The sequence below is a fragment of the Malania oleifera genome, chromosome 3 (genome assembly GCF_029873635.1).
Source record: "Malania oleifera isolate guangnan ecotype guangnan chromosome 3, ASM2987363v1, whole genome shotgun sequence".
In the NCBI taxonomy this organism is placed as follows: domain Eukaryota; kingdom Viridiplantae; phylum Streptophyta; class Magnoliopsida; order Santalales; family Ximeniaceae; genus Malania; species Malania oleifera.
In genome coordinates, this window is record NC_080419.1 from 104,300,735 (window position 1) to 104,327,903 (window position 27,169).

General features: G+C 37.9%; 1 protein-coding gene across 1 annotated transcript; it reads right to left on the minus strand.

Annotated features, from left to right (window-relative positions):
• Positions 1 to 125: 125 nt before the first annotated feature.
• LOC131150156 (diacylglycerol O-acyltransferase 2D) lies at positions 126 to 26,755 on the minus strand. Its single transcript, XM_058100740.1, has 9 exons — positions 26,364 to 26,755; positions 26,206 to 26,280; positions 25,954 to 26,039; positions 2,650 to 2,756; positions 2,388 to 2,543; positions 1,624 to 1,710; positions 1,363 to 1,460; positions 830 to 917; positions 126 to 417 (listed from the first exon to the last, which is right to left on the minus strand). The coding sequence occupies exons 1-9, from the start codon at positions 26,552 to 26,554 to the stop codon at positions 316 to 318; spliced, it is 990 nt and encodes a 329-aa protein (XP_057956723.1). The 5' UTR covers positions 26,555 to 26,755; the 3' UTR covers positions 126 to 315.
• Between the last annotated feature and the right edge of the window lie 414 nt (positions 26,756 to 27,169).

The following is a 27,169-nucleotide window of genomic DNA, read 5'->3' on the forward strand; positions in this document are numbered from 1 at the left end:
TTGATTGAACTAATTTTTCATCAGCCATGTTTATTCTCTAATCATTCAATCATATTACTCTTTTTTTTCCATTCTCTCGAAAGAAATTGACATCCAACATATTTAAATGCAGGTGCAAGCACATCTTATCTATCAAAGAAAAATTCATAGAGAAGCACTTGACTAAAGGTTATTTCATAGAAAGTCTACATGCACATGAGAACTTACAATTAAAAAAACCCCTCATCACCCACACCCCCACCCCAAAACCCCAAACCTAAACCAAAGAAGGGCTTCCTATTGCAGGAAGCTGCACTAAAAAGAGTAATGCTCAAATCAAATGATTTTCAGCTCACGATCAGCGTGCCCAACCCTTGCTTTGTGCCTCTCGAACAGATCTTGCAATGCCCCCACAAACTGACTGTGCACTTCATTCACCTGCACCAATTACAATGAAAATACATATAAATACATAATAAGTACATATATATATATATATATGCATATTTTAATTAGTCCCAACTCATTTAAGGCACAGGAAGAAGCGGTGCGTAGTCTGCTAGCCCCGGAAACAAGGCCAAATTTTCATTAGCTTGAAGCAACAATGAAGTAATAACAAATACCACGTAATATATGGCACAGGATGTAGCACAAGCAAGCAAATACATGGCATGGGAGCCATTAAAACTTGCTGCCCTTCCGAGGCATACATGTTAAAAGTTGTCCAACGCCATCTAGTCTACACCAAAGCCTTAACGAACTGTATTCCAAGATACAGTATTTTTGCCAACTAAAGGAATGTGAAATTGACAACCAAAAGAGTATATGCCCAGGTAGTGGACATCCATACCTCTTCTGCTGTGGGTTGTGAATTTTGCTTAACCTCAATTGGTCTACCCACAACCACATGCAATGGAAGCCGACGAGGCATAGGAGTTCTGCAAAACAGAATAACCGCTTAGGAACTCATGAAGTGAAAATATTGTTAATTAATCTTGCAGGTAATGAAACCAATGTCCATCTAAGCAAATGAGAGCACCCCACTTGAAAAGTTAACAGGGGAACAGTGGCAGCTCTCCTCATGATGAAGAAAGAAGGCATTCGTGTGTGATGTGTGGAAAGGAGCCCTGTCCATGTTATGAGATGTAGCATCTACCCAAAAAAATAAAGGTTTTGACTGCCACATAACTTCATAATAATTCAGTAATGCTTGTGCTAAGCAATATTTTTGTTTCTTTCCAAATTTTGTTGTCTTGAGGGTACTTCAAATACAATGCACAAAAGCAGATACAAACATAAATATGAATTCCAATGCAATTGATAAGACAAGTGCGAAAATATTCTAATCAAAATAAGTAATAAATATGAAAATTTAATGCATACCCCAAAACTCCCCAGAAGAACATCGGTGTAAACTTGATCTTTCTGCAAATTTGCAGGAACAACTTCCCAGTTGGCCTCCACCAATTGTAGACTTTTGACTGTAGCACAATGATGGAAATTTTATTTTATTTTTTAAAAAAATGCTTTATGGGTTTATCAATCAACAATATTAAAGAGAGAACAAATAAAATGCAGGAATATCAGTTGCAATTACATGTGCACATTACGATAACAATGCTAAACCCAAAAAAAAAAAAATACCTGGCCGAAAGAGAAAACAGGGATTAGAGGCACACCGGTCTCTATAGCCGTGCGAACAAATCCTTTTCTCGTCTTAAGGAAAGCAATCTACAAAATAAACAAAAAGAAACAAAAATCAACATAAAAGAACACATTCTTCACAAGTTCACCATCTCCGCACGTGCACGCCTGCAAGTGTGCAGTTTCAGACACGCGCACACACACACAAAAGGGGGGGAACTGTGGGCGCACATTCTATGGTCCTTCAGACTGCTTTATCGTCTACCTTCTGGAATGGGCACAAGTTCCACTCCTGCAAGATGCAATGGCCAATACAATACTTCTATACTAGAGCCCACATTTTTGGTTCTACTGGACTACCCTCTGGAAGATTCTTACCAGAAAGAAAAGGGGGACAAGAGGTTCCCTAGTTTGGTTCTCAATTAGTGTTCAATACTTCGATGTATTGTAACAAAGCCAAGATTTCACTACTGAATACTAAGTTTCTCACTTTGCTAAAAATTGGGATAAACGAACATGGTGCCTACTTTAAGAGCTTCTACTTGGTATTTTGAACAATGATTATTTATCTAGACATTGAAAAGAACATAAGAAACAATATAAGGGTGGAAAAGCTTAATACAGCAGTGTTGGTGCTTGCACAGCCAGGATGATGATCACAACAAAGAAACAACATTTTAGAGCTACGACTATTAATGTTGTACCAAAGCTGTAGAGCGTGCAGCAATACGCAATAGAGCCACAGAGAGTTTCAAGAGATAAACCTCATGATCTTGCACCATAAGCAATGTCTCCCTCGTCCCACCTGGTATTATGGCGCAACTATAACCAGCTGCCAAAAGGGAGATAAAATTTTTCCTTGTTACAGCTGCAAGGCCCATCCATGTCCATATATGCCTCAGGAATGGTGTTCTAAACACCTAAATAATTTTCCACATATATCAAGAGAAATGAGAAAGAAAAAAAAAATTGACACAAGGCTCAGGAAAATGTATGAGTTATAATCACAAAAGCAGCAAAACTTACAGCGCTACTGGCAAGAACCCTAGTTTTTGGGAGGGGCACAGCATTTGAAAGGTGCATAAGTGAGATGACACCAACAGGCAACACTGAATGTGGCTCCAACGCAAAGACTGTGAAGGACAAAACAGAACCGTTACTAGCATTAAAAAGGGTAAATAAACAAAAGAGAGAGATCCAAATAAGCATAAAATCAAATATCCATTGAAAATAATTATGACAATAGCATCCCGTCTTATATCCAGTAAACAATAATCAAATCCAATGTCTGACCAAATCCAGCCAAATAATATTCCAATCTCAACACCCCACAACAATATGAGGATCATGTAAAAGAATAAACCAAGGAAATTGGAGAAGATGGAGCAAGCAAATCATAGATACAAGCAGCTTATGTGATCCACCATGAGCTACGTACGCAAGTAGCCTAGTTCCACATAGTATATTAGATGACACATCAAAATCCACCTAATCTTTCTCAGCTACTGTCTCACTCTCTCTCTCTCTCTCTCTCTCACACGCGCACACAAAATTTTTATACCATGACAAAGTAATATTACACTGGCACCCAAGCTGATTGTATTTTCATTAAGAACCTGTATTTAGCTTGTTGATGCAATGCTGCTGCCCCAATGAAACATAGTTAATATTGTCAGTTGCTACAATATTTATTACTTATGGTTATCTAGGTGTCATAATATGGTATGGGCAAGTGTTCATTGCTGGATCCAAATTATTATTTACGGAGTTCATTTATGAGTCTAGTTCTTCCAAAGTTAATTATGAGGTCTTTGATTCTAGAGAAGTCCAGTCAACAATAGCCATTTTCCTAGGCACATTTTGTTAGGAATATACGAACAAATTCCCAAAACCTGTGAGAAACAAATAGAGAAAGAATAACGCCAAAGAAAAATTCAATCACACGCACAAGACAATATTTACGTGGTTCGGCAATTTTGCCTACGTCCACGGAGTTGCAGGGATTTCAATATTATCAGGAAGAAAGCACAGAGAGTGTGGCGATACAATTCTCTCGCTCTCGTTCTCTCTCGCGGATACAACCACATAAAACCCTAATCACCCAAAAGCACCCTTTCATATGTTGTGCCTAAGGTTCCGTTCCGAATGGGTCCAAAAAATTTTCCCCGAGGGCGACCCCCACGAGTACGGCTTGTACCGCTTAGTCCATGAGCGCTGCGGCTTGGGCCCCTTCGCTCCATGGACTAAGCCTTAGGATAGAAATCTCTAATTAAATAGAGGTCGGGTCGTCATCCAAATCAAAACATAACTAGGCTCCACAAAAGCCCAACAAATCTCCCACTTGGAGACTAGTTCAATCACCAATATCAACTGCAATCCTCCTGAAAAACAATCCCCCATCCTTGCAACTCAAACCTGCTCTCCTTAAGTTAGAAGACCAACTGAAGCTGCACACAGCTTCAGTTTCTCAATAGTAACACCCTTAGTCAACATGTCTGCTGGGTTCTTAGATCCACATATCTTTTCAAATATTACCATCTTTTCTTCAACAAGGTAACGGATAAAGTGGTATTTTGTTTGTATGTGTTTCGACTTTGAATGAAAAGCCGAATTTTTGGCAAGAAAGATTGCACTCTGACTATCACTGTGTAGAATGCCCGTCTTCTGCTTCTTACCCAGTTCCTCTAAGAAACCATGTAGCCAAATCATCTCCTTTCCAGCTTCAGTTGCTGCAACATACTCAGCTTCTGTAGTAGACAAAGTAACAATCTTTTGCAAATTAGAAGCCCAAGATATAGCTGTACCACCCAAAGTAAATACAAATCCAGTAGTACTCTTTCTACTATCATTATCACCAGCAAAATCAGCGTCTACATAACCCTGCAGTTTCAAACTTGCACTAGTGAAGCAAAGACATGTATCTGATGAACTCCTCAAATATCTCAGAATCCACTTTACTGCCTCCCAATGCTGCTTTCCTGGCCTACTCATGAATCTGCTCACGACTCCCACTGCATGTGCAATGTCTGGCCTTGTACACACCATAGCATACATCAAGCTGCCAATAGCTGAAGCATAGGGCACCTTGCTCATATGGTCCCTTTCTTCTTCTGTCTTCGGTGACTGTTCCTTGCTTAGTTTGAAATGACTCCCCAAGGGTGTGCTCACTGGTTTAGATTCATTCATGTTGAATCTGCTGAGAATTTTCTTCACATACTCTGACTGTGAAAGCTTCAATGTACCAGTAGCCTTATCTCTAATAATTCTCATTCCAAGGATTTGCTTTGCAACTCCCAAATCCTTCATTGCAAACTGTTCTGACAATTGCTTCTTCAGATTATTAATCTCCTCAATGCTAGACCCTGCAATAAGCATATCATCTACATATAGCAGTAAAATGATATAAGAATTGTCAAAGAACTTAACATAACAACAGTGATCAGCTTCACATCTCTTGAACTCAATTTTATGCATAAAGCTATCAAACTTCTTATACCACTGTCTTGGAGCTTGTTTTAGACCATATAAGCTCTTTTTCAGTTTGCAGACTAAATTCTCTTGTCCCTGGACAATGAACCCTTCTGGCTGAATCATGTAGATGTCTTCCTCCAAGTCACCGTGAAGGAATGCCGTTTTCACATCTAACTGCTCAAGATGTAGATTTTCTGCAGCCACCATTCCCAGTACCAGTCTAATTGTTGATATCTTCACAACTGGAGAAAATATTTCTGTAAAGTCAATGCCTTCCTTTTGCTGAAACCCTTTGACAATTAATCTGGCTTTGTAGCGCTTGCTACCATCATGTTCGTTCTTTATTCTGTATACCCACTTGTTATGCAGAGCCTTCTTCCCTACTGGCAATTCAGTTAGTTCCCATGTCTGATTCCCCAACAAGGAGTCCATCTCATCCTTCATGGCTAACTCCCACTTGCTTGAACTCTTGTCCTGCAAGGCTTCATCATAACACTCTGGCTCACCACCATCAGTTAGCAGAAGATAATTTAAAGCAGGTGAATAACGCTGTAGAGGTCTAGTGGCCCTGGAAGATCTACGGACCGCAGCTACAAGTGTAATTTGAATTTCCTGCAATTCTACATTCTCCCTATTATCTTCACCCCTTTCCTGGACAGTATTTTCGGTCAACTCATCTAAGTTAATAAACTCATAATTTTTCTTATCTATCGCTGTGACATCTGACACTACAGTTGACCTATCCTTGTACATAACCTATTCGTTAAATATCACATTTCTACTTCTGATGATTTTCCTGTTTTGTTCATCCCAAAACCGATAGCCAAATTTCTCATCACCATAGCCAATGAAATAGCATATTTTGGACTTTGCATCAAGTTTACTACGAGCATCAGAATCAACATAAACATAAGAAACACAACCAAAAACTTTTAAGTAAGAAAAATTTACCTCTTTATCGCTCCAAACCTCTTCAGGAAGTCTAAACTCCATGGGAACTGAAGGTCCTCGGTTTATCAGATAAGCTGCAGTACTGACAGCATCAGCCCAAAAAATTTTTGGTAATCCAGCATGTAGCCTCATACTCCTGGCACGCTCGTTGAGAGTTCTGTTCATGCGCTCAGCCACACCATTCTGCTGTGGTGTCCCAGGAATGGTCTTTTCCATTTTGATTCCATGTGCAGCACAATACTCTCTGAACCCTCCATCTATGTACTCTCCTCCTTTGTCCGACCTCAAACACTTTACTTTCAAACCTGTCTCAATCTCAACCATAGCCTTCCACTTCTTAAAAGTTTCAAATACATCATATTTATTTCTCAGAAAATAAACCCATACCTTTCTGGTTGAGTCATCAATGAAAGTAACGTAGTACCTTGAACCCCCAAGGGATGCAACAGGAGAAGGACCCCATAAATCTGTGTGCACTAACTCCAATTTTTCAGCCTTCGGCGTTCTGCCACTTTTCAAGAAACTCACCCTTTTCTACTTTCCTAAGATGCAGCTTTCACACAATTCAAAATCAACAGACTTCAATTCCGGCAGTTTCCCTCTTGACAGCAGCATCTTCATGCCCTTCTCACTCATGTGACCAAGTCTGCGGTGCCATAAGCTTGTATCAGTATTTGCTTCAGCAACTGCAATTGTATCTCTTGGACTTGACGTCATGTATAAAGTACCAGATTTCTTTCCACGAGCCAATACTCTGGCTCCCTTTGTAACCTTCCAAGTGCCACCAGCAAACAACATCGCATGCCCTTCATCATCAAGCTGTCCGACAGAAATCAAATTCCTTCTCAGGTCAGGAATATGTCGTACCTTCTCTAGTAACCAAACAGACCCATTTGGCAGTGACATCCGGACGTTTCCCATACCCACAACATCCAAGGCTGTACCATCAGCCAAATATACCTTACCAAAATCTCCTGCTACATAATTCTGTATGATTTCATGGTGTGAAGTAGTATGAAATGAAGCTCCTGAGTCCAAAACCCAATCATCAAGTGGACTGTCTACTGCAAGAAGTAGTGCATCCTGTACCTCTTCTGTTACAGCATTAGCGGAATCATCCTCACTCTTCTTCTTAAGACTTTTGCATTGTCTCCTAAAGTGACCTGTTTTCCCGCAGTTCCAGCATTGTCCCTTTTGGCCAGGTCTGAACTTACTTCTGTTTCGATTATAGTTTCTGGATTTTGATCTACCCCGATCTGAATTTCGGTCATTACCTCTGCCTCTGGTCTCAAGATTTAGGGCAGAGCCGGATCCTGAGGTTTCGCCTGCATCTCTTCTGCGAATCTCCTCAGCCAGAATTAAATCCCGTATATCATTATACTTCAGTTTTTCCTTTCCAGTAGAATTGCTTACTGCCATCCTCATTGCCTCCCAACTGTTTGGCAATGAAGCCAAAACGATCAGTGCACGAATCTCATCATCAAAATCAATTTCTACCGACGATAATTGATTTGTGATAGTATTGAACTCATTCAGATGTTGTGCTACAGATGCGTTTTCTGTCATCTTTAAATTAAATAATTTCTTCATCAGATGTACCTTGTTATTTGCTGATGGTTTTTCATACATACCAGATAGAGCCTTCATCAAATCTGCTGTAGTTTTCTCCTTCACGACGTTGTGTGCAACAGACCTGGACAGAGTTAATCTTATAACTCCTAGTACCTGTCTGTCAAGGAGTGTCCATTCCTCGTCCTTCATAGTAGCAGGTTTTTCTCCTAGAAGCGGTAGATGTAACTTCTTCCCATAGAGATAATCCTCGATCTGCATCCTCCAGAATCCAAAGTCTGTGCCGTCAAACTTTTCTATTCCAGACGCCCTTCCTACTTCCTCTTCCATTGCTCCCACTCGAACCTAACCCTAGGCTCTGATACCAGTTGTTAGGAATATACGAACAAATTCCCGAAACCTGTGAGAAACAAATAGAGAAAGAATAACGCCAAAGAAAAATTCAATCACACGCACAAGACAATATTTACGTGGTTCGGCAATTTTGCCTACGTCCACGGAGTTGCAGGGATTTCAATATTATCAGGAAGAAAGCACAGAGAGTGTGGCGATACAATTGTCTCGCTCTCGTTCTCTCTCGCGGATACAACCACATAAAACTCTAATCACCCGAAAGCACCCTTTTATATGTTGCGCCTAGGGTTCCGTTCCGAATGGGCTCCAAAAAATTTTGCCCGGGGGCAACCCCCACGAGTACGGCTTGTACCGCTTAGTCCATGAGCGCTGCGCCTTCACTCCATGGACTAAGCCTTAGGATAGAAATCTCTAATTAAATAGAGATCGGGTCGTCATCCAAATCAAAACATAACTAGGCTCCACAAAAGCCCAACATATTTAACAGGGAAGGCTGTCATGTACCTTCATTTTTCTTAGTCTAAATAATAGTAATTTCCCTTTTTCATTTGGTTAATTCTTATTTGTTCAGAATTTATCTGAATTTGGAAGAGTGGCTGAGGATTCACCTAGTGGCTCCTCCCAAAGCCTCCAACTCTGCATTTCTACACGGGAGGATCTCTATTCGCCAATAAATATTGCCACAATTAATCCTAATATGTCAGATTTCTAATCTATTCTACAGTGTCTTTCCTCCACATGCTTCGCACCAAATTGGTATCAAAGCAGTTCCTTCCATGGTTGATTTGTGTTGCTTGCTGTTTGCTCCTTCCATAGCCTCCATTGCTGCGTTTCCGCACAAGAGGATTTTTTTATTTGCCACTAAATATTGCTGCCATTAATCCTAATTGTCAATTTCTAATATGCCAAATTCTACAGTGTATTTCCTCCATGCACACTGTATCACTTGTAAAACTGGATGATGGCATGGATAGAATTCAGAACTAGAGTTCTTTCCACTGGGGGGAAAATAAAGACACTAATTTTAAGCAACAGGAATAACCCATACCAAATGATTTGATTAAGTCAACAAAGAACTATATTTCTAGTGCTTAACAATCAATCACACTAATCCATTTTTGCAACTTAAAAACATTATCAAGGGCGATACATGATAAATCAGAACCATGTCCCTAGTGTGTCCTAAGTTGCTCTTCTTACTCTTCACCTATAGTGTAACGCCAGTCATTACTCTATCGCATATACTTAATGATATCAGTTTACCTACTGCATACTTTTTTTTCCCCTAAAACCCATCATAGAGCTTCCACATACTCTGTCATAGGCTACTTTTACGTTAATAAAGACCATGTGCAAGTCCCTTTTCTTTTTCCTAGTTATTAAAATATATATAGCTCTTGTAGTTTATCTCCCACGCATAAAACTAAACTAATTTTTGAAACCCTCGTTTTTAACCTTAGTCTTTGTTCCACTTAACCTTTCCCAATGTTTCCCTATATGAATAAGTTTAACTCCACAAAAGTTAAGAGTTTTAAATATCTCCTTTATGTTTTGAAAAAGGTATTAAAGTGTTTTTCCTCCATTCATCTTACATTTTCTTAGTTCTGTCTAAGCAGACAATTCCATGATCACCTAGGCATTTCCAAGAATCCATTGGAATGTATATATCAAACGCTAGCCGAGAAAGCCTTTGAGATACTGCAAAATCCTGCAAACAGCATCCCAATGTGGTGGTTTGGGATTTTTCATAAACTAACTCACTACTCCCACTGGAAAAGCTATCTCAAGTCTAGTGACAGTCAAGTAGATCAACTTGCCAACCAATTGCTTATATCAACATTTGTCTACGAAGTCTGGTCCAACATCTGTAAACAAATTCACATTGGCCATAAAAGTATCAATTGGTTTAGCTCCCAACAGACCAGTCTCATTTAGCAAGTCCAACATATGTTTTTGTTGAGATAGATCCAACCTTTTCTTGCACCATACAATCTCAATACCAAGAGAGGAATGCAAAATTCACAGGTCCTCGACTTGAAATTTTATGAATCCACTGCTTAACATCTACAATCCCGCTCTGCTCGCCGCCAATGATGATGATATCATCAACATAAACTACCAAATGATCAAAGCAGCACTGGATAAAGCCAAATGCAGAAACTACAACACCAAATTTGTCAAACCAGGCTCAAGGAGACTGCGTAATACCATACATCACCTTATGCAACCTGCATATTTTACCATCCTCCCCCTGAGCAACATACCAAGGAGGTTGCTCCATGTATACCTTTTCCTGAAAATCTCCATACAAGGATGCATTCTTCACATCCAACTAGTATTTTAACTACCAAAGGGATCAATACATGAATACAGTTTAGTCAAGCAACAGAGAGAAGGTCTCAGAACAATCAATATCATGTGTTCGGGTGTACCCCTTGGCAACCAACTAAGCCTTCAGTTGTTCAATAGAGTTGTCAAGAAGATATTTGACAGTGTAGACCCAACGACACCTAACCATTCTTATACCAAGAAGAAGATCACCAATTCCCATGTCCCTTGAGTGGTCAAGGGGGCATCCATTTCAAAATCCATTGCTTTCTCCCACCCAAGGTTAGCAAGCACTTCAACATACTAGGAATAGAAACTAAAGAAACAGACTAGACAAAAGAATGTATAGGACTAGGAAGGTGAAGAACTGAAACATAATGAGCAATAGGATAAGCAACTAAGGACTGAAAGCACATGTTCTAGAGCCAGAATTTGATATAATGATGGACAGAAGAGGTGGTTGAATGGTGGCAGTGATATCTATGCTTGCTTTCCGTCGTTCATAAAATAATGTTTCTCTGGATCAATAACTAATGAATTTGGGAGAGGGGCAAAAGATTTCTTGAGAGGGGGATCAAAAAAAGAAGGGGGACCATAAATCATTGATGGCATTTGTTGGCCTAACCAAGGCTTATGACTCTTGATTTTGATGATAACAAAATAAGGTTATTTAATGTTCTTTAAAGTTATGATATTTCAGATATTGAAGCAAAAGCATACTTCATGAAGACAAGTGATCAATTCTAAAAGCTCAAGAGACCAACATGGAAAGACTCAAAGATCACAAGAACATTGAAAGCTCATATCAACTCAAGTGATCAATATTGAAAATTCAGGAACTCAAAGCAACAACTTGATGAAGTTTTTCAAAGAGTACAAAAGAAATGAAGAGAGTCAATAGGAAATGTACTGTAAGTACTTTGAGTGTTTTCAAATTATGAAATTTCAATTTGAAGCTCATCGGGAATGAAGAGCCCTAGAGACTCTAATTTTTAAAATCTTGGAACATATTTTTCAAAGAAAACAAATTAACATTCCAAGAATAGATAAGAAAAGAGACAGAAAATAACAATATTTTAGAAGCCAAAATTTTTACTTGACAAGCGCTTGATTGACATGGTCAGTAGGCTGCCACTTTAAAAACTTTTAAAATATACCGACAAAAGGTCATCAGGCTATTGTTTGTGTCTTGATAGGCGCCTGACGGTGCAAAATGAGAAGCCTGACGAGGTTTCATCAAGCTACAATCACCATTCTGCATCTTTTTTAAAACTGGGTTATTCAGTGACAGGCGACTGCCACCCTACTGCCTGTGTATTTTAGCTGTATAATTTATTGACAGGCGACTGAGGAGAACCCCTCAAGCTACTGCCACGGGCAAATTTTAAATTTTATAACGGACATATTTTTGAAAAATAAATTACTTGGGGCTCAAACCTGTTCAAAGCTTGGTCACTACTCCAAGTAAACTTGGAGATCAAGTTAAATGTCTTTCTAACACTATAAATACACCCAAGTTCAATTAATTCAATCACCAAGAATCAATTACAGCAATACTCTCTCAATTGCTCTCAAACTCTCAAGGGCTCTCTCACTCTCAACTTGCACGAAAATTACTGAGACTTTGTTGACTCTCAATCTCTAGTATTGTGCTACAATTCTAAATTCTTTCATCCATTGAAAGAATCATTGGTTGATATACTCTTGGGGCTTCAATCAGAATTTCATATTTGATTTGCTTTGAAGTATATAGCTCTGAATTTGTACTAATCAGCTCTTTTAAGAGCATCTCTTGTACACCTTGTTTCAAATCTTGTCTTGTAGATTCACTGACGGTTTGAGTGCTTGGATCGTTAGACCGAACGAGGGAATATTGTTTGGAGAGGCGGGTTCTAGCCTAATTAAGGAGTGGTTGTAACGGTATTGTTCCGCCCAACAAAGGAACTAATATAGTGAAATCCTTTGGTAATTTGCCAAAGGCGAGGACGTAGGCTAGGGATAAACCGAACCTCGTAAAAACTTAGTGTTCTTCTCTCTACTTTACTCTTTCTACACTATAATTTTTATTTGTTGAATGCACATTGCTGATTGCAGGGCTTAAGTAAAAAATTCAGAGAAGACTCTTAATTTTAGAAAGTACATTTTTAATTAACCTTTTGCGGAAACCCACAAGGGAGTGCGTTGGTTAATTTGCAGAAATCTTGGTTAAGAGAGCGCATTACAAATTAAAATCAAAACAGTGCTTGCACATAAACACAGGGTTGTTACCAAAAGTTGAAAGCATCAAGTTCTTGATAATCTTGATTGATTGATTTTAATATTGTGGTTGATTGGATTGTTTAAATTTCAGTACTTTGTGGTGTGTTTTGGTTGTGATCACAAATTGATTGATTTACTTACGTTTTTGTTGTTGCACCAAAACAAGTAAGAAGTTAAAAAAAACTTAAACTTTTTAATTAACCCAATTCACCCCCCTTCTTGGGAACACTATTCTAATTTCAACATCAAATAGATTCTCCAAGGAGGACCCAGCACTAGAAATAGGGTGTCCCCTAAAAAAAAAGGTGACATCAGCACTACCATATTTCATATGAGTATGGGATCATAACATCTATAAGCTTTCTAAGTTCTTGAGTACTCAACAAAGACATATTTAACAACATGATGAGAGAACTTGTTCTGACCAATATATGGAACATAAAAAAAACATGTGCACCCAAAGGCACGAGGTACAACAGAGAACATGGATGTTTATGGGTACACAATGGAGAGGGGAATTTATCCCTCCCCAAGAACACTTGAGGGCATGTTGTTGAGCAGAAAATAAGTTCCAAGATGAGCATCAGTCCAAAAAGTTTTAGGAATATGCATATAAAGGAATAGAGATCATGCTATGTCAAGTAAATGTCTATTTTCTCATTTAGATACTCCATTCTGCTAAGGGGTGTGTACGCATGATGTTTGTTGAATAATCCCTTTGGCCAAGTGAAAACATTGAAGCTCATTTTGAACAAATACAAGTGCACTATCAGATCAAAAAAAATTGAAAATCGATGCCAAATTGAGTTTTATTTTCTGGTGGAATTGAATAAATAAATTCAAAAAAGAATACCTAACTTTTAACAATAAACTCAAGTAATATATGAAAAATCATCCACGAAGGACACGAAATATTGCTGACCAGTCAAATTCTTGACTCAACACGGACCCAAATATTTGAATGAATAAGAGAAAAAAATGATTTACTTCAAAACCCGACTCTAGATGAAATATATATCCTAATATTCTTTCCTAACTGACACAAAAAACACCCAAAACAACAAACAAACTTGAACATAGGAAAAATTTGTGTAGTTTTTGAAAGGAAGGATGACCCAAATGAGTGTACTAATCAATTGAAACAAGATGAGGGAAAAATTGGACCCACAATGAGCAACAATAAAATAATACAGGCCATCTTTCTCAATCTCCACTAATCCTCTTCTTCATCCAAAGATCTTGAATAACACAATGAGAAGGAAAGGAAGGCACAAAACAATTATGAGACTTGGTTCATTGACTAATTAACAGCAGGTTCAAGGGAAATTTAGGCGCACATAACACAGACGAAAGAGGAATAGAAGGAATTGAGAGAATGTTGCCAAAACCAAAAACCAATATAACCAAACCATCAGCAAGAGTAACCTTAAGAGTGTGAATTAGTGGTGTTCAGGAACTCAAACAAAGTAAGACTACTTGACATATGGGAGGAGGCACAAAAATCTATAACCCAAGGTGAGGAGGATGAAGAGGCAAGAAGCTAGATTGTACCTAAATGGGCCATAGTAGCACTAGATGTAAACACAGTTTAGAGGAGTTGAATCTTGAAAATGATATTGTTAAACTCCTCCCAAATACATAGCGGGTGAAGTACTCAACTCCCCAGTGGAGTGGCTAAATGCGTTTGAACTTTGAAGTGTCAACAATAGAACTGCAATTCACAAAAGACTTACTGGCACAAGGTGGTTTCCTAAGGATATCCCAATCGCAATCAATGGTATGACCAACGACAAACTTCACATTGCCATACACAACTGCTGCCATGACCACAATACAAATCTTGTCCCCATCCTCCAAAACTTCCCCTACTATGGTTAGAGGTCGTATCAATGGCTGAATTATAGCAAGGAGGAGCTTGAGAAGAAGTTAGGCAGCACAAACAGCACTTTCAGGACTTCAAAAACCAGAACAACACTTTAGACTCCCAAAATTGAGCTTACAGTATTTTAGGAGGAATTATTTAACCACCAAGAACAGGGCAGACCACAGCAAAGTACTGCAGGCATTCAATAAACAACCTGGCAGCAACTCCAGGCATTATGGTTGGCAGCAACTGGAAATGAATGCAGAAACAAACAGGAAATGAGTGTTTGAACACCAATTGAAACCAACCAGCAATCAGCACAAGATTGCAAGCAATCAATCATGAATACACAGCATCAAAACAGCATCATCATCAAAACCACAAAAAGAGACAGAAGAACAGCAGCAACAGCAGCATGATAAAAATAGAGTATAACTGACTTCACATCAGAAAATCACCATGAAAACACACAGCTTCCTGCCAAGGATGCTGCACAACATAATCTAATAACCCAAAGGAAGCGTTTTCTTAAACAACTCTCAAACCAACCATATAATAATAATTGAGGGCTGACTAGGAAAGGATTAGAAAACAATGAAAAATACAGTATCAAAACCAATTTAGATAAATCAGATTTGGAGACCAATGCTCTGATACCATGTTCTTAAGTTAGATATGGAGGATAGAAGAAGAGGTGAGAAAAGAAGAAGAGAAAAAGAAAATGAAATAGAGCACAGTTGTCCCCTCCAAACACCCCCCCCCCCCCCAAAAAAAAAAAAAAACACCAGTTATCAGCAATTCCTGAGGTAAAGGACAAGCTAGAAACAATCCCCCCAATCTGCAAGATGTTGTCAATGACCTTGCTCTGGCTCTAGCCCCCAAAAATCACACTGAAGCTATGCACTTTAGTCTCAACCCAGTGGTTGTGGAGAATAATCACAACTTAGAAATAATGAATGGATTGTACCCGAATAGAAAGCACTTCAAGAAGCAGGTCTCTGGTTGGGTTTTACGGAAGGTGAAGCTGGTAAGCAAAGCCATTGGTGCATCCTTCAATGGCTTTGAAGATAGGGCTATAGATTGTTTGAAGAAATTGGGGTAAAAAAAAAACACGAGAAGAGAGGAGGCAGTAACGGTACAATCTAAGTCTAAAAAACCTTTGGGAAACAATAAAAAATGAGACACCAATAGGGAGCTAAAATGCTTGGAATGTTTAGTAAATTACAATGAAATGGGAGGATGCTCAAACATGGCAGAAGCATGTAGCAGTTGAGGTTACATAGTTAAGCCATGTTAAGGAAGATCATTTTTTTAAATGTGAGGGAGTTCAACAACAAATCTAAAAGGAGTCTAATCAAGTCTTTTCTCAAGGGGATGAGAGGCAATATTATTTGCTTACAGGAAACCAAAGTGGAAACAGTGGATCAGTTCTTAGTAAGATACCTTTGGGCAAGGGAGGCTTGTGGGTGGATATCCCTTGGTGCTAAGGGTAGTGCAGGGAGAATCCTTATTTTGTGGAATCTTAATATTGTGGAGCTGCAGGATCACTCCATCAACTCTAACTGTCTCATTGGTTGTTTAAAAATCTAGATAACATTTTTTGTGGATTCTTATCAGGGTCTGTGGCCCAGGTGAAGGACCCTTTAGACTTCCTTTATGGACCACGCCTCTGGAGATTAGAATCTGGTGGGGATGCTTTAGCTTATGGGAGGATATTTTAACATGATTATCTACCATCATGAAAGAAGTAGGGGTGGCTCAAGGAACGATTGCATGAGAGAATTTCTAGACCTCCTCAATGTAAAATGCTCTCATCGATCTTCCGCACCTTCACTTTATCCAACTCTAGAGAGCCACCTTCATTCTCGAGGATCGACTGATCCTTAATTTCGGCAGATTGGGAAAATCACTTCCCTAAAACTGCTGCCTAGGTCCATCTCAAACGATTTTCCCATTCTCATTGACATAGGAAGGGTTAAATGAGGGTCGACCCCTTTTCTCTTTGAGAACGTATGGCTAAAGCACGATGACTTCAGGGACCTCATTAAACACTGGTGGTCTTTGCTTCTGATAAATGAGAAAGCTAGCTTTGTGCTAGCACCAAAATTGAAAGGGTAGAAAGAAAAGTTGAAGGTGTGGAACAAAAACACCTTTGGAGATATCCAAGCAAAAAATTCTATTATTAATGGTATCAAGGATCTAGATGAAAAGGAGCTGGGTCAAGTGCTTAATGAGGACAAAAGGGTAAAAAGAGTGTCACTCAAGAAATAATTGACTAAGGTTATTAGCCATGAAGAGATTTACTGGAGACAAAAATCTAGAGCCTTATGGCTAAAGGAATAGAATCGGACTACTAGACTCTTCCATGAGTTCCATCAGACAGTGAATGCCCATTGGGATTTTTATTTTTTATTTTTTATCAGCAAAGAGAAAATATACTAGCAAGGCATCAAGAGGATGCCAACCCGTGGAACAAAACATCAACCACTCCGAAGAGTGTCACAAAGATCAAGGATTACATAATGATCATTAAAAATTTTCCCACCATGCCAGCTGGAGACAGCAGCAATCCATTGTTCTTTGCAAGTCTGAAGTGAAGTGGTTGAATCTTTGAAGGCTCTCTTATTTCTTTCTTTCCAAACACACCAAAAGATGGCAAGACAGATGTGATTCAAAGCCTTTCAGTTCTCCTTTGTGGCTCTAATGCCTTTCCAAGCCCATATCCCCTCCAACTGAATTTGCCATAACCCACTGCTGCCCAGCCAAGGAAAGAGCCAAATTCCACAAGTTCCTTGTCCGGGGCCATGGGGAAGAATGTGGTTGACAGATTCTGTATCAGCCATATAGAGAAAACACCTATCTGTGACTGTAAGCCCTCTTTTCTGCAGATTATCAAGGGTTAAAATATTTCCATGTACAGATCCTTAGATCTCTCAGCTCTTCCACCGTGGAGTGGCTAGAGAGACTCTTTGAGAAGCAAAAAACCTTCAAGCCATTAGAGATTGCAATGGGGATAAAGCACTTGGCCCAAATGGTTCCTCTGTCTTTCTTTCAGTCAAACTAGGGAGCTCTCAAGCAGGGCACTATCATCACTGTTGAGGAATTCTTCAGATCAGGCAAATTTTTTAGTATCAATGCCACTTTTTTAACCTTGATTCCAAAGTAAACAGGGGCCGTTAATATCAAGGTGTTTGTCCAATCAGTTTGGCAGAAGCATTTATAAGATCCTTGCCGAGGTTCTCACTATGAGGATCAAAAGAGCCATTCTAGAAGTCATTGGGCAATTCCAACATGCCTTTATGGTTGGAAGGCAGATCATGGATGCCGCCTTTATTGCTAATGAAGTAGTAGATTATTAACAGAAGGAAGGAAAAAATGACATGTGCAAGCTCAACATGGAGAAAGCCATTGACCACGTCAACTAGAATTTTCTCCTTTACCTACCAAGGAAAATGGGCTTTGGGGAGCATTGGTGCAGCTAGATTGCTCAATGCATCAACACTCCAAGCTTCTCAGTGCTTACAAATGGCTGTCCTTCATATTTGTTTTGCTCCTCAAGAGGTTTGAGACAAGGAGATCCTTTGTCTCCCTTTTTGTTCATCATGGTGATGGAAGCATTCAGCCTCGTGCTAAAGAATGCAACCAAAAGAGGGTTCATTAATGGTCTCAGAGTAGGCAAGAATGGAAGATCCATGAAAGTGTGATACCCAGTGGAAGAAAGGCTTAAAACGATTAGATGTTACTACCCATATCAACAAGGTGCACATTTCTTTTCGGAAGCCTTCCCATAAGAACTCTACGGTTAAGCGTGCTTGACTTAGAGTAATCTTAGGATGGGTGACCTTCTGAGGAGTTTTCTCAAGAAGTGTATGAGTGAGAACAAAACACACTAAAAAAGACACGTGTTGGTCTATGGGGCCAGTCATTAGTTCGATAAGGCCCGCCCCTCCTATTGTCTAGTCCAGATGAAGGAGGAGAGACTCAGTGCTCCCTGATAAACCCAGGTTAGGGCGTTACAAAATGGTATCAGATCAATTACCCAATTGAAAGTGTGATGACATTCACATCGCCTGGGTTTGGAAATATGAGTTCACAACGAGGACGTTGCGTTCTGTAAGTGGGGGAGAATGTGATACCCCATGAAAGAAAGGCTTAAAAGGATTAGATATTACTATCCATATCAACAAGGTGCACATTTCTTTTTGGGAATCTTCTCATAAGAACTCCACGGTTAAGCATACTTGACTTAGAGTAATCTTGGGATGGATAACCGTCTGGAAAGTTTTCTCAGAAAGTGTGTGCGTAAGGATAAAACACACTGAAAATAACACGTATTGGTCTGTGGGGCCAGTCATTAGTCCAATAACGCCCGCCCCCCCCCTGGTTGTCTAGTCCAAGTGGAGGAGAGACACAATGCTCCCTAGCAAACCCAGGTTAGGGTGTTACAGAAAATGTCATATTTTTTGTTTGTTTGATGTGGGCAATGGGATGAGTATATTTTTGGGAAGTGACTTGGGTGGAGGATTCAGCTCTTTTCATGTTGTTTCCTCATTTGTGTCGTTTTTCTTCATTACATAATGGCTTTATTCCTTCCTTTCTGCTATCTAATGGCGAATATTTTTCAGATGATTTTCATTTCTGTAGATCTTTGAATGATAGAGAGTTGGAGGAGCTTGCATCTTTGTTGAGTTTATTGAAGGGTTGCTGTCCTTCCAATAAGAAGGATGCGAGGAAGTGGGCGCTGGTTGTCTTTAAGAGAATTTTCTTGCAGTTCTTTCATTGATTTCTTGACTCGAGAGAAAATTTCCTTTTTTTTCTTTCATATGGTTTGGAAGGCCAAAGTTCTCTCCAAAATTAAAGCTTTTATTTGGTTGGTTACTCTAAATGGAGTTAGCACTAACAATCTGTTGCAGAGTAGGAGGCCTTCTAAGGCATCATCTCCAGGCTTGTGTGTTCTTTGCTTTAATAGGTCAGAAACTACCTTTCATTTGTTTTTGCATTGTTCTTTCTCTTGAAGGACTTGGTACAAGTTATTTAGTTTTACTAGGGGAAAGTTGGGTTTGTCCGGACTCTGGAGTCTATGTAGTAGATGCTGGCTATTTTTTGGGGGGTTTGGAAGGAGTGAAGACAAGGCTGCTCCATGGAGATGCGGTTTGTTTGCCATGTTGTTAGGTATTTGGATGGAAGAGAATAATTGCATTTTTAAAGAAGGGAAGACTTCATGGGTTTTGTTTGGGATAAGATTCAGCATTTGGATTCTTTATGGGTTGTTGTTGCTGATTGTTTCAAGGGGTAAGGTCTAGAAGTATTCAGAGTGATTGATAGCGATTGATCTACTATCTTCTATTATTTTTTTCGTTTTTCTAATTCAGTTTTCCTGTTTTATCTTTCTTTCTTTTTTTTTCCGGAGAATTCTTTATTCTCCTCTATCTTAAATATTTTCGCTATTAATATAAAAAAAATGTCTGTTTTCCCTTCTTTTGTATCTAATCTAGCATACAAACTATTTTATGCTCTATGTTTAGCTTATGGCTTTTTTTGCACCTTTTCTTGCTTCTTTATACTTTTCAAAATTCTCCATATTTCTATATATTTTGTCATGTTTAAAACCAAAATTATTTTTGTCTTCATGGCTTTCTGCACCTTTTCGTTTGTTTTTGCATTGTTCTTTCTCTTGGAGGACTTGGTACAACTTATTTGGTTTTACTAGGGGAAAGTTGGGTTTGTCCAGACTCCAGAGTCTATGGAATATATGCTGGCTATTTTTTGGGGGGTTTGGAAGGAGTGAAGACGAGGCTGCTCCATGGAGATGCGGTTTGTTTGCCATGTTGTCAGGTATCTGGATGGAAGAGAATAATTGCAATTTTAAAGGAGGGATAACTTCATGGGTTTTGTTTGGGATAAGATTCAGCATTTAGATTCTTTATGGGTTGTTGCTGCTGATTGTTTCAAGGGGTAAGGTCTTGAAGATGTTCAGAGTGATTGATAGCGATTGATCTGCTATCTTCTATTAATTTTTTGTTTTTCTAATTTAATTTTCCTGTTTTTATCTTCTTTTTTTTTTTTTTTTTTTTTAGAGAGAATTCTTTATTCTCCTCTACTGCTATTAATAGACTTCTTTTGTGATTGAAAAAAAAAAAATAAATGTCTTTTTTCCTTTCTTTTGCATCTAATCTAGCATTCAAACTATTTTATGCTCTATGTTTAGCTTATGGCTTTTTTTTGCACCTTTTCTTGCTTCTTTATACTTTTCAAAATTCTCCATATTTCTATATTTTGTCATGTTTCAAAACCAAAATTATTTTTGCCTTCATGGCCTTTTGCACATCTTGATCCCACCACCAACTCTCTTTACCAGCCAAGAACCTTCTTCTAGATTCACCTACAATCTCTTTTTCTATCTTCTAAATAGAGCTAGCTATCGTACTCCAAAGAGTGTATGCATCAAAGCTATCCCCTATTGTCCAATCACAATCTTGATCAATTTATTTGTGAATTTTATTATCTTTTTTTTTCCCTCTAGGTTCCACCACCTAGTTCTCTTGCATTGGTTTATGTTACCCTTTCTCTTCCATTTTTTAATACATATAACACTAAAACTCTACATTGCATAGTTAAACTTAGGGTGACTTCAAAATCCTTACAACAACAACAACAACAAAATCCAATCTACCCTCCTATTTTATATAAAAATTTATTTTAAAAATTATATGTCGCTTATTTTGTCCACTCTTGAAGATTTTTAAGTGTTCTTCTCTCTTCTTAAATCATGTGTTCATTGTAATAAGGTTGTATGAAATGGTAAAATCTAAGATCATATTGTTGGACTCATTTTTCTCTCCATATCCATGTTCTCCATGTAGATAGTGAATAAGGATTTAATACCCTTGAATTTATCAAAAGAAATGGTCCATGATCGTATAAATTGGCGGAAAATGATTCATATAGCCGACCCCACCTAGTGGGACTAAGGCTTGGTTTTGTTGTTGTTGTTGTTGTTGTATCCATGTCCTCCATGTATGCTCTCTTAACCCTTATTGTCCTTGCCAATGTGCCGATTCAACTCAACTCCTATGAATATTTTCACAATCCTTGATGTCCCTTGTCTAATATTATCCATATCCTCCCAAAATTGTCTTTTTAACACTTTTTGCTAAGCCTATTGAGGAGCATAAGAACTAATGACATTTATCATCTCTTGCCAATAGACCATCTTGAATTTAATGATTCTATCTCCTACTCTTTTAGCATCTACAGCACTATATTTAGGCCTTTGTCTACGATGATTCCTACCCTACTCTTATGTTTTTCATGTTCAGTGTACCAAAGTTGAAATCTTGATTTTTAAATTTCCTAGAATCAAGATGAAGCAATTTTTGGCAGTACAATAACCTCACTTAAGTTGTTAAATGACATTGTTTTGACTCAAGTTACAAATCATAAAGAAACCGATCACACGTTGGAAGGTTTAGCACTTCCAAGACTACCTTGGCAGCATTGTCACCTCCAGTTCTGGCATAGTGACACTGTGGCAATAAACCACCACCATTTTTTTTACAACCCTGCACCACCAATTGCAACAGCCTACTATCACCCATTCCTTCCAGCACTTCCATTAAAGTATAAGCACTACCGCTAACCAACCATGTATGTTGGAGAACTCTTCATCATCACCTTCATTATCATGATGGTTATTGCCCCTAAGTCCAACAAACCATTGTTGCAACAAAATGTTAAACAACTGTTACTACTGCATTGCCACTATTAGCCACTTCTAACATCTCAATAACACAAAGATGTCACCACCTTTGGTTATTCATAACCAACAACTCAATTAACAGCAAAATTAACAACTTCACTGGCTTATTCTAACAGAAATCTGACTTACTCTAACAGAAGATCACCCCAACTGTCACTTTGCTAGCGATTTAACAATGATTAAAGTATTAAATAGACAGTCACTCTCTTTTCTTAGTTATGCATCAAGCTAAGCATGATTGATGCCTATGGGGGACTGTTATGGACTGTAAGCTAGTAATAGGGCTAGGACTGCAATTTCACATTCTTTTCAGAAATGACAAGATAGGAGAGGAGATGGCATAGCATTGGGCTCTTTGACTCTCTCTCTTTCCTCTTCTCACATCAGTGGCAATGATGCATTTAAACTAGTTATTACCAAACATAACCTCCATCTTTCTCAAGCCTTGGGAAATAAGGCATTGAACGTGACAATGGCTGAGGTCCTTTTTTTTATATACTAATCTATATGCTGCTAAACAAAATCTGATATAATACATGTAAGAAAAAGTCATTGAAAGTATAGATTGGATTGAGAGAACCATGGTCCCCTGACTTTATATTTTAAAAAATTCATACATAATATATTCCAGTTCCTGTGCTTATGTGAGTCATATATGTTGAAATATTTTCTATAATATATGATTTTATGGGTTTTTCAAAGTCTTCTTTTGATGAATTTTCTAAAGTATTTAAGGTTTTGTGGGTTTGTCCCACATTGGAAAAAGTGGAAAACGAAAAGTCATTAATAAATGACAAGGTGGAATAATCTCTTAAAATTGGTTAAGAGATAGTGTTAGTATGTGTACTCTAGTGCACCCTAGCACCGTCCACACACGCACGCTGTACGGCGCTAGTGACGCATTTAGTTGGCACAAAAGCACTAAGCACTTTGCATTGTTGCGAGATCGTGACCGTTGATCATGAACGAATGGTTAAAAATTAATCTTACATTTTTTAAGATTAAGTGGTACGACCAGAATACTAGGTGCAACCTGGTCAACGGTACCATTGACTGAACATGTAATCCCTAGAGTCTAGATGAGGGTGCGACCAGTCTCGACCAGGGGCTCAACCAGGGCGCAACTAGGCTCAACTAGGTCGACGTCGGGTGTGACCAGATCGAATCTGCTTCGCAATTTGAACAGATGCAACCTTTCGGAAAAGACATAATTCTGTCTATAAATAGACAAAATTAACTCCAAGAAATATACAGAAAATTAATCATTTTCTCTTTCTCTTTCTTACATAAACCTTCCACAAATTATATTTTTTAAAATCTAGATTCTATTATCTGCAGAAATAGAATTCTACAAAATTTGTTCAGATTATTCTAAGGGTGTTAGTGATCAGTTTTTGTCTGTGTATAACGCAAACTGATATCAGATTATATTTTGGGCTTCATTGTATCCTGAAAACATATTTTCTAACTCAATACACATCAATCTGGTGGGGGCAAATAACGTTTTAAGGAAAACAACATTGTCACGTGCCTTGAAGCATTTTCAGTACTGCAGCATTCTCTACTTTTATTCCTACAATATATAAATTATATAGTGTTTGGCCCCCTCACAATTTGATCTTTTTGAAAGACTATGATCTCTCTCACTTATATAAAGATTTATACTCCCTCCATCTCTCTTCCAGTGCAATTTACAGTGAATCCACCAAATTAATATAGTTTTCTAGAGCACAATAATCTTAACCATTAATCAAGTTTTATTGAATCTCCCTCTACACATATCTATATTATACTAATTGAGAGCACAGAATCTCTTAATGATGAAGAATTCATTCTACCCCACAATGAGTTTCAAACTTACCACTAGCATCTTTGATCATCTTTAAAGATGTATATAGCAATGAAGTTGGATACAGTGGTAACTCCTTTCTTCTTCTACCTAAGGTCTCAGGTTCAAGTTTTCTTTCCCTCATAAATGCATCCCCATTTTTAGAGGGCAGGCCTTAGATCAACAGCATTTAGCAATGAAGTAGCTAGTATAAAATATCTTATAATTAACTTCTTCGATAAGACAATGAACATGACATTTGTTAAGGTTCCTTTTTTGATAGCTATTATTAATTTTAAAAGATTCAAGAGGCCATTTTTTTGTCATCCATTTCAACTACTATTGTTATAAAAATTGGTCCACTCATTTCTAACTAAATTAACCATCAATCAACTAGATCGCTACACCAAATCCAAAAAGACTCACCATTCATAAAATTTCAAATCATTCTTATACCAAATAAGTTCTTTTCTTTTAGCACGAAAGAAGAAATCTCTAGCTTTTCCCTTCAAATTTGAACATGAATTTCATAATACACAGGGAAACCCTTGTAGGGGCTGCCCATTGCAAAGTGGACAGACAACATGCGTTGTTGGTCAGGATATAAATCCTCACCAGTTTCCTGGGACTTGTTAAGGAGGTTTACCAATCACATAATAATAATAGTACCATAATACACAATGAAATATGGGACACTTCAACTAAATCCCAGTAACAATGGTGACAATTTTTGAATAAGGAAATTCATACCAAGTTATTTCAAAATAGGAAATTTTTTCACTAGAATTGAAAAAAAAAAAAAAGAGAAAAAAGAAAAAAAAAAAAAAAAAGAAACAAAGAAAGAAAGAACAATTTGAAAAAATATTGTTAGAGATTGAAAAGTATCAAACTGATTTCTAGCAATTAATTACCCTATCAACAAGTAATAATGTTTAACAAAGATACAAAGATGTCCCACTTAATTGCAACTTTGCAAGTTATTAAACTATATGTTAGTTTATTTTAATATTATTATTGATTTATAAATTTTGGTGAATGTACATTCAGAAGGGCATGTACCTTGGAAGGGGATAGGTATCTATATCTTATTGAGTTTTTATTCTTGAATTTCATAAATTCATAATATGAATTAGGTGAATGTACCTTGAAATTAGGTATGTATCTATTTATTTTAAATACGTCATATTTATTAAGTGCAAGGATAATAAAGGGTTTTGTCTGCTTATAAATAGACCCTTAAGGCTTTGGCACTGCACACCAATCTCATCATACTATCCTCTCATTCCAATTCAATCAACAACAATCCAAGTATAGGGAGTTTGATATTCAAAGAAAGGTGTTTTTTTTGTAAAACTTTAGACACTTACATTTGTGCAGAATTTGAGTGACTCATATGATTCAAATCAGACTATTGTATCTTGGGAGAAACAAGTCAAGAAGTTTTGTCACATAAGTTCGTGGGTTAAGCCGAAAACCATAAAAAACTTGAATCTTCTTAAAAAGAGCAAGAAATATGTGTCCCAACCTAATTGTGAATCATGCTTGTATTTTAATTTACGTTTAATCTAGTTTTATGTTTGTATGAATGCTTAATCTAGTGTTATCTTTGTATAAATCCCAACACTATACAAGGTAAAATCTATTTATATTCATTGTATGAATAATTCTTGCATAAGCTCCAGTATATCAGCGTTCTACATCCTGGATCTCATTTTGTTTTTTTTCCCCCACAATTCAAATAACAATCAACCAGTTGGGGTTAACACATGGTATGGCATGGCACTCGATGAAATAACAAGATAAGAGGAAGACCTATAAATGTCGGAATTAAGATGCATAAGAACACAAATTTGAAATAGCAAGAACTACCCAATGACGATGTAGGTTACAGATCCAATAAATTTCATGAATATAATTCTTAAAAGTAAAAGAGTATAAGAATGTTACTATAAGCCCGATTTGGAACAAAGGCCTTGATATCCTCGACGTGTACGGTAATCGGATAATACCCACAAACGTTCTTGAAGATATACCTGAAAGTTCATTAAACAACCACGAAATCATTTAAAGTTCTTGTCCGCGAAAAAAAGACGGGGGAAAAAAAACTTCAGCTAATTTGCGATCGAGAGAGAAATGAGAGTAGCGAGTAGGGAAGGGAAAGGGAAATCCAGCTAGTGGAAAATCCTGGGAAGTCTTTACCTCCTTACTTTCATCCCAAATTTACTATCAGCCTCAACAGGAACCACAATAAGAACCAGTAGCAGAGCAAACACCCTGAGAAAACACAAAATCTAATTCAGCAAGAACAGCGCAGAGGAGGACAAAACAGAAAAGAGAGAGAAAAAGCGGGTACGGACGCAATGGATTTGGAGAGGGGGAGCAGGAAAGTGGCGGTGAACATGACGGCGAAGAACAGGTGGATGCAACCAATCCACAGGGCGGTGGCGAGCACGGAATGGAGCAGGGGAACTCGGGGGCTCTCGATGACAGTCACCTCGGGGGCAGGGGCGGCGGTCAACGGCGACTCTCTGACCTCGGTCTCCGCCATCGCGGCTGCCTAGGGTTTATCAATCGAGACGAGTCGCGAGAGGAGAGAGAGGACGAGAGGAGGAAAGCTCAAAACCAACTGCACATGGGTCTGGGTATGGGGAAGAAGAAGCTGATTTATGGGGAAGTCGCCACCCATTGTCACGCGACGCAAGCCATACACGTAATAATAAATAACAATGCGGTTGTCTTTGAAATTATCGGCAATTGATTTTTGATGTCGTTGCCAAAAGTCTTTTGTTTTTTACTTCTTTATAATTAATTATACATTGTTTTTTTCTAGAAGAGGGTTTAAGCCTTGTTTGGATGTCACATAAATGCACCCATATGCGAAATGTTTTCACTCATAATATCATCTTTGAAATTTTATTAGAAAAGGAAAAATTTTGAATTTTTATATGGTTGCCATTTTGAATTATGTCAACATTTCAGATAATCTTAAATTTAATATGATGATATTTTTATCATTATTTTTCTCAACTGATTGTTTCTTTTTGTTTAATAATAATAATAATTAGTTTTTAAATGTTCTAAATATTGTTGTTTAAGAGTAATAATAATTGTTTTTATCAATACTAAAAATATATTATTTATTATCATTAATCTTGTTACTATT